The sequence below is a fragment of the Pituophis catenifer genome, unplaced genomic scaffold (genome assembly GCF_029215685.1).
Source record: "Pituophis catenifer annectens isolate HBS135680 unplaced genomic scaffold, rPitCat1.0.hap2 SCAF_7, whole genome shotgun sequence".
Lineage (NCBI taxonomy): Eukaryota > Metazoa > Chordata > Lepidosauria > Squamata > Colubridae > Pituophis > Pituophis catenifer.
In genome coordinates this window covers 9,800,936-9,815,537 of record NW_027256887.1, presented here as the reverse complement: position 1 = coordinate 9,815,537, position 14,602 = coordinate 9,800,936, and the positions used below count along the sequence as shown (strand labels likewise).

General features: G+C 42.9%; 1 protein-coding gene across 2 annotated transcripts in view; it reads left to right on the top strand.

The window, feature by feature from the left end:
* BORCS5 (BLOC-1 related complex subunit 5) overlaps positions 1-14,345 on the top strand; it is a 36,787-nt gene extending 22,442 nt beyond the window's left edge. For both annotated transcript variants that reach the window (XM_070946763.1, XM_070946764.1), the window contains exons 4-5: positions 8,558-8,853; positions 12,672-14,345. In XM_070946763.1, the coding sequence (XP_070802864.1) occupies positions 8,558-8,788 (231 nt within the window). In that variant the 3' untranslated portion in view covers positions 8,789-8,853; positions 12,672-14,345. The remainder of the gene's footprint in view (positions 1-8,557; positions 8,854-12,671) is intronic.
* Positions 14,346-14,602: the final 257 nt, after the last annotated feature.

The window sequence follows — 14,602 nt, the reverse complement described above, 5'->3', positions numbered from 1 at the left end:
TGGATAAACGTGATTAATGTAAATAAACAAAAAGCCCAAGTCTGCAAATATAAACAATAAATGCAGTTTACACAAACTTTCTAAGTTTGAAACAAAGTAATTCACGTCAAGTTCACTTGTATCCACTGAGCTTGATTTCTAAAATCGTCAAGAAGGTACATTGTATGGAAAAAAAAGAAAACCAGAGCAAGAAGAGAAGGAAGACAGTTCTTGATAAATTGCGTACTTGGGAGCAAAACAAGGATTAGTCATCCTGATGTGCTGGAATAAGCCCAGCATTCGCTTTAATGATAAATGATCACTATATATAACAGCTTTCCAGCTGCGTCTGCATCTAGGATTTCTGAGGATGACTAATATGCTGTTATTATCGGAAGCAGAGAAGCTGGAAAATTATAGGCTTATAATACTAGAGTATAGAAAATATATAATGTCTCTCTATGCTCTATCCAATTTTCTCTTGGAAAATTGCTTCCTATTTTTTTCTCCTGGAGAACCCAGCTTCTTCCAGAGTTCATGAAAAGCAATATGTCGCGCTACAATAAGAGAGGAGGTTTTTCTTTATGGAAGAGGGATGAACTTTCAGAGATCAGATTTGATGTAGCTCCAAACAAAAGAGATCCAAGCTTATTTAATGGACACCAGAGAGATCCGGCATAAAAATCCAGTGAGAACATTGATTTTATTTATTTATTTATTTATTTATTTATTTATTTATTTATTTATTTATTTATTTATTTATTTATTTATTAAATTTTTATACCGCCCCCTCTCCCGAAGGACTCGGGGTGGTGAACAGCCAAGATTAAAAAACATACAATATAAACATTAAAATACATTTAAAACAAAATTAAATCCAAAGTGGCTCCCCAATTTAAAACGCCTTACCCATAACCCTATAATTAAAACAAATTTAAAATTTCCACATTAAAATTGATTGATTGATTGATTGATTGATTCGATTTATATGCCGCCCTTCTCCAGAGACTCAGGGCGGCTTATAATGCGTTAAGCAATAGCCTTCATATTTTTGTATATACCTGCTTAGTAAGGCTTTCGGACCCCCCTAAGCGGTGTTCTTTTTTATACAAAGTCAGCTTATTGCCCCCACAAACCGGGTCCTCATTTTACCTACCTCGAAAGGATGGAAGGCTGAGTCAACCTTGAACATTGACAGCAAAGATGCAGAAAAAAAAGATCTAGAATTTTTTTTTTTTAAAGGTAGGGTGTGAGCAAACATCCTTGGGTTGACTTGATTCCAGAGGAAGTGGAGTGCATCTCTTTTTCAAAATGAATTTTGGAGGAGGAATTCAGAGTGGAGATGGCATTAAAATAATGGCCAATGCAGTCTCAGCCCAGCCGGAATATAGTCCAGATCATCCCCTAAAAAGTGATGGTGCAATGGTTAGAATGCAGTATTGCAGGCTAACTTTGCCAACTGCCAGCAGTTCGATCCTGATAGGCTGAAGGTTGACTCAGCCTTCTAGCTTTCCAAGGTTGGTAAAATGAGGACCTGGATTGTTGGGAGCAATATGCCGAATCTGTAAACCGCTTAGAGAGGGTTGTAAAACACTGTGAATTGGTATATAAGTGCTATTGTTAAAATGGGAAAGTTGCAGAAAGTTATTCATCTAATGCTAGATGAATAGTGCTGATGATCTTACGTACTTTGGGCAATGAGGCGTTTGCAAAAAAACAACCAAGCACCAGGAATCCCTCTTTTCAACCTCGAACTATAAAAATTCTCCTTTATCAGTTATTCAGCACTTATGGGTCTAAGGATGGCCTTTCGAGAAGGGGATGGACCTCTTTCAAGACAGGCGCCACCACCCCATCCTGCAGAGAGGCATTATTTGTGTGAAGAAGACACAACACCTTTTTGTTTAATAAGTGGACAACATTTTGGTCAATTCCATAGTATTTCATTACAGTAATTTTGCTTCCCTTCCCAGCAAATGATAAGAAATTGATCGCATTTCCTGTATGCGTTAGTTTATGAAGTAGTTCATGAACCTCTGAATGTTACCTATGCAATATTGTTGTTGTTAGTTGCAAAGTTGTGTCCGGCCCATCGCAACCCCATGGACAATGTTCCTCCAGGCCTTCCTGTCCTCTACCATCCTCTGGAGTCCATTTAAACTCATGCTGACTGCTTCAGTGACTCCATCCAGCCACCTCGTTCTCTGTCGTCCCCTTCTTCTTTTGCCCTCGATCGTTCCCAGCATTAGGCTTTTCTCCAGTGAGTCCTTCCTTCTCATTAGGTGGCCAAAGTATTTGAGTTTCATCTTCAGGATCTGGCCTTGTAAAGAGCAGTCAGGGTTGATCTCCTCTAGGACTGACCGGTTGGATCGCCTTGCAGTCCAAGGGACCTATGAAATATATGTTCACTCTTTTTTGTTGGACATCTCCTGATATGGATATTTGCATTGCAGTAATCCAGGAAACACACCTGGTAGGGAAGGTGAATCGCAAGGTGAGTTCATTTGATTCCTGGGGTTGAAAAAGTGCTTATTATGAGTTACGCAGAATTTTTTCTAGTGAAAGAAGTCGCAAACCCTTCCACGGGTAAGGAAATAGGTACAGTACAATGCAAGATAGTCCTCACTGTATTGTTTCGGGCTTTATTTATAGAGTTGCTAAATAGTATAGGACATTGAGTAAAAGAAATGTGATCTAATGTGCTTTGCACACGAGACAGATGGTTTTGTTTGCAATCGTAAGCCCTCTGCTCATTGGAGGCTGGTTGATGGTTCGTGAGCAGCAAAGTATGACTTCATAAGGTTTGGGGGTGAGATTGTTTGCCGATTGCCACAGTTTTAAATAGCAGAAGCAGAAATTGGGTCTGCTTTGAGTTTGTTATAAATGTCAAACAGCTGTTCGAACCTCTGGATTGGATTTGTATTTTTGAAAGGGTTTTAAGATAAATGTTGAGAGACAATAAATCATTAGCTTTCTCTGCTTCCAGCTCTTTTGGGAGAATCAGTTTGGAAAGGCTAATGCGGATTAGATCAGATTATACATATGTTGAGGACATCGTGAAATTAATTATCGTTAATACTCAGTTTTTAAAATAGTCCAGGTACATAAAGATTGTCCTCAAATGTGCTTTTTTGAGAGGCAACTGGACTTTCTTGTTTTTCTTTGAAGACGTTTCGCTTCTCATCCGAGAAGCTTCTTCAACTCTGACAGGATGGTGGGGAATGGAAGGATTTATACTCCTTGCAGACAACTGGTCATTTGCATCCTTTCAGAGAGTCTTTGAGGTCACTTGGAGGTTTATCTGTGTCCTCAAGGTCACCTGAGTAGTGCAAATGGGTGTGGAGAGCCTTCTTGGAACTGCTGAAAGGACTGTGCAGTAGGTTGGAGATAGATGATGTCATATCCCTCCCTCTCTGTTGAGAAAGGGCTGTTCAATTTTGATATAGATGGCACCTTTGATCCCTCTTTCAAACCAGTGGTCCTCTCTGTCCAAAATGTGGACTTTGCTGTCTTCAAAAGAGTGGCCTTTGTCTTTTAAATGCAGATGGACTGCTGAATCTTGTCCTGATGGGTTTGTTCTCCTATGTTGTGTCATGCATTTATGAAGTGGTTGTTTTGTTTCCCCAATGTACAGACTACACATGGCTCACTGCATTGTACTGCATATATCATGTTGCTTAGTTTGTGTCTGGATGTTTTATCCTTGGAGTGGACAAGCTTTTGCCCTAGTGTATTCTTGGGTTTAAAGTGTGTAGGTATCTTGTGTTGGCTGAAGATCCTCGTAAGCTACATTAAGACGGTTTATTGTGAATATTTCTGCCAGTGGGGCATTTACTGAAATATGAAGCAAGTTTATTGAAGAGTTGCAAAGGGTATGATTCTGAAGAATTCAGACCCCAAGGCGGATTTGTTTGTATTGGTTTGCAGTATCGTCAATTTAAGTAGTGTTGAAAAAATAGCAGGTAACCCTTTTTCCAAGAGAGCACAATGGATATAGCTTGCCACACTGAGAGGTTTGCTAATAAAAAAAATAATAAAAATTTGATCACTAATAAATAAGTTACTTAGAGTACTAATGGCAATAACTAAATACTGGGAAAAACAAAGGTAGGAAAATTTATTTATTTACTTATGAGAGTTATACCAGTGCCCATCTTGTAGCACATAAGTGTAGGTAGCTTGCAAAAAAAATAAAAAAGCAAAGAAAACCAGGCCCCTGACCCACAATCGCCAATCTATCATACTATCCTCGGGTCTAAACTCTCCTTGATGCTATTGTTCTGACCTAGGCTTCCTTAGAAATTAAACAGCAGAAACATAGTCCCGGCAAACCTCTTTAATTCATACGTCTGTAAATTACTTTCATTTACAGTCCGCAAGGCTTGATAAACAGTCTTTTAGAGGAAGGTTATCAACACCCACCTATCTCACGTGGAACGCTGCCAAATAGCTAATTTCGAGACGCAAGGCAAGGCCAAACTTGGCACAGAGTCACAAACAGAAGTTTCAAATCTTGAAACGGCCAAATGAACTAATTGTTTCCTGCAAAAGCTAACGTCCCATTCGCTTCACTTTTATGTCTTATGGGATGGGCCAATCATCTCCAAGCCTTACTCCCAAGTCGACCCTGTTTCTTTAATCGTTCCTGTCTCCTGGCAGCTCTGCACATGTGCACGCTGGGAATAGGCTCACGCTGTTCTTCTGTCTCGCTGATGTCAGGCTCCGGAGACTCCGGAGGCAGCAAGGAACTACCAGATGGCCTTGGCCCCCTCTCTGCCTCTGACTCAGAGCCCTCATCCGAACCTTCCCCAGACTCCAGGACTGGCCCACGTTCCTCCCTAACCTCCTCACAGTCCAAATCTGCTGGCCGCTGGCGGGCCACAACAGCTACACCTGGGGGAAAACCAACTGTTTATGACTTTCTGTCTGAGGCGAAGGGGTTTAGAAGAAAATTTTCTGGTAAAATTAGAATTGATTGCAAATTGGAAGTGTGCAGAGGTGGTATTCAGCCGGTTTGGGCAAACCAGTAGTGGGCGAACCGGTAATTCGGGCGAACCGGTTGCGGAAATCACGGATGGGCCTCCTCCCCCCCAGCTCTATGCTGTCCTATTTAGGCACATTTTTGAGACCAGGCACATGCACGGAAGGCACATGCGCAAGCAAAGCAAATGTGCAGAAGGCCGGGCGCATGTGCGGTGGTGCATGCTCACATTTTGGTGCTGGGCGAACCGGTAGGTAAAGTATGTGAATCCCGCCTCTGGAAGTCTGGGCTGAGGAAGATTAAATAGGATAGTTGTTCAGAAAACAGTACTTTTTTTTATAGCAACAGCTAGAAAATTCTGCTAGTGAAAGGAAGCTTTGATTAATTGGTGGATCATGTGCTATCAAGTCATTTTATACTTATAGGGAATCACATAGATATAGAAAGGAAAGTTAAACCACCTTTTATTGAGTAAATTGATGGCCTCGGTTCTTCGTTACACATGTAATGACATATCCGTTGCCTTTTTTTTCCCCCCACTTAAAAATAAAGCCCATAATTTTGGTTAGCAATTTTCAAACTGCGAGCAACAAAAGTTAGAAAGATCAGAGGATCTCGGCTCATCAGTTCACCGGAAAGATTGCTTATTGGATCTAGTCTTATTTTTATGCTCAAACAAGCCTCTGTAGGGCAGGTGGGCTCTTTGCCTAATGAGGCTACGTTCAAGTATTTTTGTTGTCAAGAGTTGCCTATTCTTTGGCGAGGCTGCCGGTTTCATCTCCTTGGGGTCAAGCCCTGCTTTCCAGATAGCTTTACATGGAACTGTTGTATTTTGGCATGCCCCGAACAATGATTTATATTGGAATTTCATGCTCTTAAAGTGGTATTTTTCAAATTTGACACTTCGTTGGGTTGACTCCAGCTCCCCAAATATCCCTAAAGGAATTTGCTCTAGAGCCGTGATGGTGAACCTATGGCACGCGTTCCAGAGGTGGCACACCACAGAGCCCTCTCTGTGGGCACATGTGCCATCGCCAACTGCTCTTCTGATTTCCCGTGTGCACATGAGTGCCAGCTAGCTGGTCTTTGCGAGTGCCGGAGTGCTGAAAACGGCCCCCAAAATGGTCAAAAAACAGGCCGTTTTCGGGCCTTTTTCTGGGCCATTTTCAGGCTGTTTTTAGGCCATTTTTAGGGTTGTTTTCAGGCTGTTTTTTGGCTGTTGTGGGAGAGGTTTTCAGGCCGAAAAACGGCCCTAAAAACAGCTGAAAAATGGCCTGGAAACAGACCCCAAAACAGGCATGCGGGCGCCGGTTTCTACGCCGGCCAGCTGGTCTTCGGGTTTCCGGTGCTCCAGCACGCGCACATGCACTCGCGTTCCAGTTTGGGCGCTTGGTGCCAAAAAGGTTTGCCATCACTGCTCTAGCGGTCTCTAAAAAGGATACTTTTGAGGTAGGCCTTTATGGCTCCAACCATAATGTAGTCTCTGGATTACTGGAAGTTGCAGAATATAGGCCTGAATAAGGTTACTTGGAAGTTTTTAAACTGTCTTTGGAAGCAGGACTGCTTATTGGGATTTTAGGAGAAAGTTGTTCTGTCTTCCAGCTGCTTCATAGAGATCCAACTCAACACAATATGTATTTAAATACATATTGTTTAAATACATACAATATGTAATTAAAAATATGTTCTAGGATCAAGTAAAAGTAAGAAATGGTTTCTTGTGAAGGAAAGATTGCATTTTCCACTTTTAAAAGTTTAGGATATAATATTTTTGCCTTTTGGGTTTCATCTTTTTTTTTTTTTTTTTACAAAAGAAGCATTAAATTATATTTTAAGGCACAAAAGTGAGCAAAACATTTTTGCTGCCGCCTCCTCCATTCCTAAATGACTGAAAAGATCTCTGTTCCAAGGAACTTAGAATTTATTTATTTATTTATTTATTTATTTATTTATTTATTTATTTATTTATTTATTTATTTATTCAATTTATATCCTGCCCTTCTCCTAGTGGACTCAGGGCGGTGCACAGAATGAGTGAAAGGAAGGGGAAAGGTAGCAAATTGAGAGCAAATTTGTATGTGTCGATAATCCTTACCCTTATCCTTCTTCGAGTGGCTTTTTAAAAAGTTATTGTTTCCTGATTGCTTATTTGTTCCCTATGATTATCATTAAGTGTTGTACCTTATGATTCTTGATGAATGTCTCTTTTCTTTTATGTACACTGAGAGCATATGCACCAAGGCAAATTCCTTGTGTGTCCAATCACACTTGGCCAATAAAAAAATATATTCTATTCTATTCTTGGATACCACAGAGACATTCAGCAAGGGCTTTTGTTTGTTTGTTTAAATGACAAGCAGAACTGCCCATCTTATGCACCGTAGCCCAGGCTGCTTCAGTCATAAAACAATAAAACGGATAAAACCAAATTAAAAACTCCCTACTTCTCCAAACAACTCATCTCTCACCTTGTAAGGGCCTGCTGGTTCTCAGGCGAGAGAGTTTTACAAAGGACCACTGCTGAGAAAGCACACACTGCCTAAGTGTCCCACAGGACGGCAACGTTTAAGGCAGGGGTCAGCAACCTGAGGCTCTGGAGCTGCATGTGGCTCTTTCACCCCTCTGCTGCGGCTCCCTTTCACTCAAACTATACATCACAACCACCAATGTGTGACACCTGCTGGCACACGATTTATTGAGCTTTTCAACCCCCGGTAGGCCAACCATAGATATATCCAAGAAAAGAACAGTTTCAGAAGAAAAGAGAACATTTAATTCAACTATATATGCTAGTTTTGTGTCCACTCAATAAACAGTCAGGCATGGGAAGGGTTTTGTGGCTCCCGGTGTGTTTTTTTTTTCTGCGGGTAAGGAGTCCAAATGGCTCTTTGAGTGTTTAAGGTTGCAGACCCCTGGTTGAAGGGAAAGGATCTGGAGCGTGCCCAGCCTATTTGACCTGGTGGAACAGGCAAATCTCGGGTAGAGGCCACCCCATAGATAAAGTGCCTCCTGCCATTTAGGGCGTTAAAGGTGATGCTACTTTGAATTGCACCTGGAGCGGAAGTAGAAGCCAGTGGAATTCATGCAGCAGTGATGTTAACATGGGCAAACCCTAGTAGCTTTCAGGACTGGTGGTAGTTTCTGGATAGTCTTTGTAGTCATCCCCATGTAGACAATTGCAGGGATAGGATCTGCTCATGATGACGGTGATTGCCAATATGGCCTCTCACAATCCTCCCGGAGTCTTTTTGTCAGGGTTAAGAGTTAGGGTCGCCCTACAAATTGTAGGAAGAAAGAAACTCTTTTTCATACCGAGAAAGGAATATTAATAATCCATGTCTGGCTGTGGTGGCGGCGCAGTGGTTAGAATGCAGTATTGCAGGCTAATTCTGCCCATTGCCAGGAGTTCGATCCTGACCGGCTCAGGGTTGGCTCAGCCTTCTATCCTTCCGAGATTGGCAAAACGAGGACCCTGGTTTTAGGGGCGGGGCAATAGGCTGACTCTGTAAACCGCTTAAGAGAGGGCTGTCAAGCACTGTGAAGCGGTATATAAGTCGAAGTGCTAAGCGCTGTTTCTCTTGTTGTTTATTTTTACAGATGGATCTTTCGGTAGAAACGCTGTACACTTTAATGCAAGAGCGCCAGAAAAGGTACGCCAAGTATGCTGAGCAGATCCAGAAAGTCAACGAGATGTCCGCCATCCTCCGTCGCGTCCAGATGGGCATTGACCTAACTGTCCCACTGATGGAGAGGCTGAACAGCCTGCTGCCCGAGAACGAGCGGCTGGAACCTTTTTGTATGAAACCGGACAGGGAGCTCAAGTTATAGCTTCCGTCCGGCCATCTATTCTCAGGCTTGACTGCAGGACCATGCTTGAAAGCTTCAGGCTCAGGGTGAGTAGAAGACTCTCCAGGGACGGATGGAGAGTGCAGCTGCTTAGAAGGACATGCATTTGACTACTTTCACAGTTTTTGCCGGCTTGCTTATCACTGCTGTCACCAAGCAGAGTGTTTTTAATCAAGCCGAGATCTCTGTCTTCCCTTCCGTCTACAGTGGTTTTTAACTCTTTATTTCTAGGACACCGTGTGACCTCCAGGGACAAGTTGGTGTCCAAGGAAGATGTTTTAAAACCATTGTTGAGGGCATATGGTCAGTTCATACAGAATCTGGAGCAAACCTCTTCGGTTTCACTGTGCCCTGCCTTGTAAACGTTAGCATCCTCAGCATTCCCTGGCCTTTCGAGCAAAGATTGCAGGTAGTGGACAAATGGACTTTCAGGAGTCTTTGTTCATCAGCTGCCATCCCATCTTATTGAGTAATTCCTAATAAAGATCTATTTTTTAAAAAAAAAAAACACATTGGTTTCCCATATGACACTTTGAAAACCCATTTTCCTTTTTTTAATTGGGTTGAAGAGTCTAATTCAGGGGTTAGCAACTGCGGCTCCAGAGCTGCATGCAGCTCTTTGGGCCCTCTGCTGTGGCTCCCTGTCAGGTGATCCCACCACTGGCTGGTCCCGCCCCTCGCCTTCCCCTCCCAGTCACTCCTCGCCTGGCCTGAGAAGGTAAGAGCGACAGCAGAGGATGGGAGAAGCAGCCAAGGCAGAGACAGAGAGATACAGAGAGAGGAGGAGAGAGAGAGAGACATAGAGAGATGCAGAGAGAGAGGGAGAGGGGGGGAGGGAGGGAGGGGAGAGAGAGATATGTCAAAAGGATTTTGTGGTTCCCGGTGTTTTTTAACAACTGGTTCTCTGCCCTAATGACCGGCTGGGTAGGTGTGGCTAGGGGAGGTCATGTGACTGGTGGAATTGAGTGACATCGAGTTGGCCACGCCCACCCAGGTTTTGTGGCTCCCGGTGTTTTCTTTTCTGTAGGAAACGGGTCCAAATGGCTCTTTGAGTATTTAAGGTTGCAGACCCCTGGTCTAATTAAACCCATTAGCAGGACATTTAGGAAAGAAAGGCCGAATTTGTCTTACTAGAAAGATTTTAGCTTCCTTGTCATGATGTGTAGCTTTTTGCAGTTTATAGTGAAACCTCTAAAGCCCGAAGGAGCCTTGTTCACCTCGCTTGCATAACACAATGCAGCTTGTGTGGGACGAATTTCCTTTTTGTGGTCTAGTGGACTCCCCTTCCCATGCAATTTGGTTGTGCGCTTAAATTACTTCTTCGTTTATGGGGCCGTTAAATGCGTGACTGCTTGAGTTATGGCAGTGTCACGGCTATGCAGTTCAGGCCTCCCCTGCCAAAGGGTCAGGTCAGGTTGCCTTGTCTTTTGCTCCCGTTTCCTCAGAAACTTTCTGAATCCATGCGGTCTCCTTGAGTTGCCAGGATTGCTAATAGAAATCTGTTTTATAAGAAATAGGAGCGATTTTATATTCGTGGCCAAAGGAAGTTGGAAAAGTGCTACGCCAGGGAATTCTTACTTTATTTACATTATTCTTATGGCAATTGGAGGGGTCTCCCCCACCCTCCAAGATAATTCATAGGCAGAGCCTGCCCTGGGTGTTCCGTTTCTCTTTCTTCCTCTGCACTTTTATCTGTGTTGGTGATATTTTTTTCCAGCATTAAAGCTAAAACTGCATGTGCACTGGAAACGTGTATCAGAATAGCCTATATTTAAAATTGGCATTGATTGATTGATTGATTGATTGATTGATTGATTGATTGGTTCGGTTTATATGCCGCCCTTCTCCGGAGACTCAGGGCGGCTTACAACGCGTTAAGCAGTAGCCTTCATACTTTTGTATATTTATACAAAGTCAGCTTATTGCCCCCACAAACTGGGTCCTCAATTTACCTACCTTAGAAAGAATGGAAGGCTGAGTCAACCTTGAGCCTGGTGAGATTCGAACTTGCAGTAATTGCAGGCAGCTGGTGTTAATCACAATGCTATCAGTCTGCTGAGCCACCAGGCCCTCATACTTTTGAATAGTATGAATAGCCTTCATACTTTTTGTATATACCTGCTTAGTAGGGCTTTTGGGCCCCCCAAGCGGTGTTCTTTTTTTTTATACAAAGTCAGCTTATTGCCCCCACAATCCGGGTCCTCATTTTACCTACCTCGAAAGGATGGAAGGCTGAGTCAACCTTTTTAATTAAAGTTAACCTTTTTAAAGTTTTAATCGGGTGGGCTTCAAAAATTTTAGCAAGGGGTTCTCTGCCTGGTTGCTGGATGGCCATGGTGGACGTGGCCTAGTCGGCCTCCTGCACCACGGTGGGGGGGGGTGTTTTTGCCCTCCCCGGGCTCCGGAGGCTTTACTTGAGCCTCCGGGAGGGCGAAAACGGCCTCCCCAGGCTCCGGAGGCCCTCTGGAGGCTGGAAACGAATTTCCGGAAGGCCTGTTTTTCACCCTCCCCGAGCCTCCACGCATGTCCTGCACTTACCTACATCCAGAATGGGCCGCGTGGGGACTCTTAAGAGGGGAGGGGAGGGGAGGGGTGGGTGGGGCCAGCTAGGAGTGGGATTTGGGGGTTCTCTGAACTGCACAGAATCTTGGCTAGAGGTTCTCCCGAACCCCTATGAACCCCCAGCAGCCCCACCCCTGGTTTTAATCATACCTTAGTGGCTCTGTCACAAAAGAAGGAGTGGATTTCCCCATTTTTATATTTATTGTAACCTGTCCTTCTCAGATATTCATCCCAATTGATGTACTGGTCTGGCTTGGAAAAATACCGTGCTTGAATTCATCTCTATCATCAATTGGAGGAATGCTATCTTCCATTTCTATGTTTTGTTTTCTCCGTCGCAAAGATGATCAGGTTTTGGTGCTGGCCGATGAGGACACCCTTACCTCCCAGTCTCGGGAGACAAGCACATAGAGTCAGTTTTGCATTTTGTCTGAGGAAAGAACATTTAAGTGGGGGAACAGCCTCTGGACTAGAGATTAAATCACTGGCAGTTTCTATGAAGATTCTCAGTCACCCAGGTCATGGTTCTCCCAAAGGTGCTTTTTTCAAGAGGCAATTGGACTTTCTGGTTTTTCTTTGAAGACGTTTCGCTTCTCATCCAAGAAGCTTCTTCAGCTCTACTGCAGTTTCTTGGATGAGAAGCGAAACGTCTTCAAAGAAAAACCACAAAGTCCAGTTGCCCCTTGAAAAAGCACCTTTGGGATAACATTGGCACAGGGGTCTCCAACCTTGGCAAACCTGGCTGGGGAATTCTAGGAGTTGAAGTCCTCCAGGCTTAAAGTTGCCAAGGTTGGAGACCCCTGCATTGGCAGATTCCAAGCCATTGGGCATGTTTCCTTTGCCATCTTTTAATACAATTATTACTTCAATAAGATATGGACACCCAGATTCTCATGCTCAAAAGACGAAGGTCCCCCTTCTGCATGGACAAATGAAACATATCATCACTGACTTAATGATTTAATAAGCCCCTTCCCCTGCCCAGACATCCTCCCACCCAACAACATGAAAACCCCTCACCAGGACAGTGCTCTCAAGCCCAGGTCAGATTTGGCTTGATTCGATGCTGCCTAGAATTCCCAGAGACCATGGAGTTTGCCCATGGTTGGGAATCAGATAGGGGAAGGCCAAACCTGACCACCCATAGATGTTCATGGAAGAAACACAATTCCTTCCATAGGTAGAAACATTTAAGTTTCCTTGGCAATAACATGGAGAAGGGAATGCATGGAAATAAAAAAAAGGCGCAGAATGCCCTCTCAAGGAATTGAATCCAGTGTAAACATCGCTGTTTTCTTCCAAGGTGATTAAAAGAATTACGGTGATCTCCTGCCCCAACACGGTTCCACATGCAGACTGGAAACTGATTGGAGGATATCGCTATGGGGAATCTCGTCTTCTTGCCGTCATCCAGCTTTCAGCTGACTACCAAGCTTTTCCTTCCACAAGTTTTGGGGCTGACCGTTTTGGACGTTTGATAGTGTGCCACGTTTTTTTCCCCCCCTTTCTTCTTTTTCGTTTTATGTATATAAAAAAAAGAACAGTTTGCTATTCTAGTGTGGTGCATTTTTTTTTTCATTTGAAATCGTTTTGATAACTTGTCGTATTGTTATTGGGAACTCCTCTGAGAGCCCTGTTTGAAACGGTAGCAGATGCATATTTAATAAACATTACATGATGTTGCTTAAAGAAGAGGCATTTTAATGGAAAAGAATTAGCTGTAATTCTGAAAGCCCCTAACTTCTGGTTGCTCTTCTCTGCGAAATGTTCAGGTTTGATTGATTTCTTTCCAGAACCTAAACCATCTTTTATTAAAAAGGATTACATATTAAATACAATAAAACTGCATTCATATTTTATTGTATAACAACTCTAGTCAAGAATTAACAGGCAAGAGCATACCTCAAGTTGATTTGTTGGGCATTAACACGCCAAAGATACATTTAGAAAAACATACTTGTTAGAAGTTCATGCTTCTAACAAAAATGTGGATCACCTAAACTGGTTATATATCCTTTGGCGGTAGTATAATAAACAGCTAGTTTTCTTCTAGCAGAATATTGTTACACCCGTTTTCTTATTTTGTAAATTCAACCTCAGTTGCTCAATACAAACTCACTCCATAGTTCTTGTCAATAAAATTCCCTATAGCCATTTTAAAGAATGAAAAACAATTTTTTAAATGTTACATTTCCTATTCCAAGCCAAATTTTCACAAAGCCGCGATATATCTGATTTATGCTAAGACGCTGGCTCTTAACTGGGCTTGCTACAGATAAATTTGGGACTGCCAAGAGTTTTGGAAAGGCTAATTCAACCCCCTGGAACAATCCTTATGCATAAATTACTCTTAGGTGTTCAATGAGTCACCAACTTTGGAATGCAGAAACTCTTGGATGTGGCTGAAGCTTTGATTGCTGAGTTCCTTTGGCACACAAGGCAATCCTGAGCCAGAGAGAAAGAGAGATAGAAAGCAGGGATGTGAAAACTCCTAGGCAGGAAGAGAAATCTCATATGTGGACTTGTGTGCTACTTCCATTTACTCAGTGCAATATGCGTCCTCTAGCATTGAATCAGTCTGGAATGTTCCTCATCATGATCAATTAACAGCTATATCTTGATAGAGGCATATCCCGGATTCCTAAAAACATACCTTGCGTTATCCCAAATTGGGCATAAAAAAACAAACTGCTAGATGGGGTTCCTTAGGAATATTTTAAGTGTACCAAAAGGGGGTTAATTTGAGATCTTAAATACAGAATAGGGAAGGTAGGATGGCATTTAAGTAGTTTTCTTGAAAATTCAGCAGAAGATGCTTTGGGTACGATATGTATTTTCCTTTGTTGAAAATACAGTGTTTTCATCGTTTGTTTGGGGTTTTTTTTGCCTTGCATTGACTTTCCTTCTCTGAACAGTGTATGATCATTACTTGACACATTTGTTAATAAACATGCAAAATATAGATAACCGGATACAGCATCTGCCTTCTTTCTTTCGGGTGATCTCTGCTTTCGTGCTGCAAGAGAACGACACTGCCGAGATGGTCCAGGCAGGGCTTGGAAGTCTTCTAGCCTCGTTTCCCCCCCCCCCCCCGCCCGAACTTTTCACTCCTAAACTAGTGTTTCCTCAGTGAACTAGAGCTGAGCTCCTGTGTCCTCCCTAGAGATGCTAAGGGGTATTTCCACCGTGATGATCTACCCTCTTTCCCCCAAAATAAGACATCCCCTGATAATA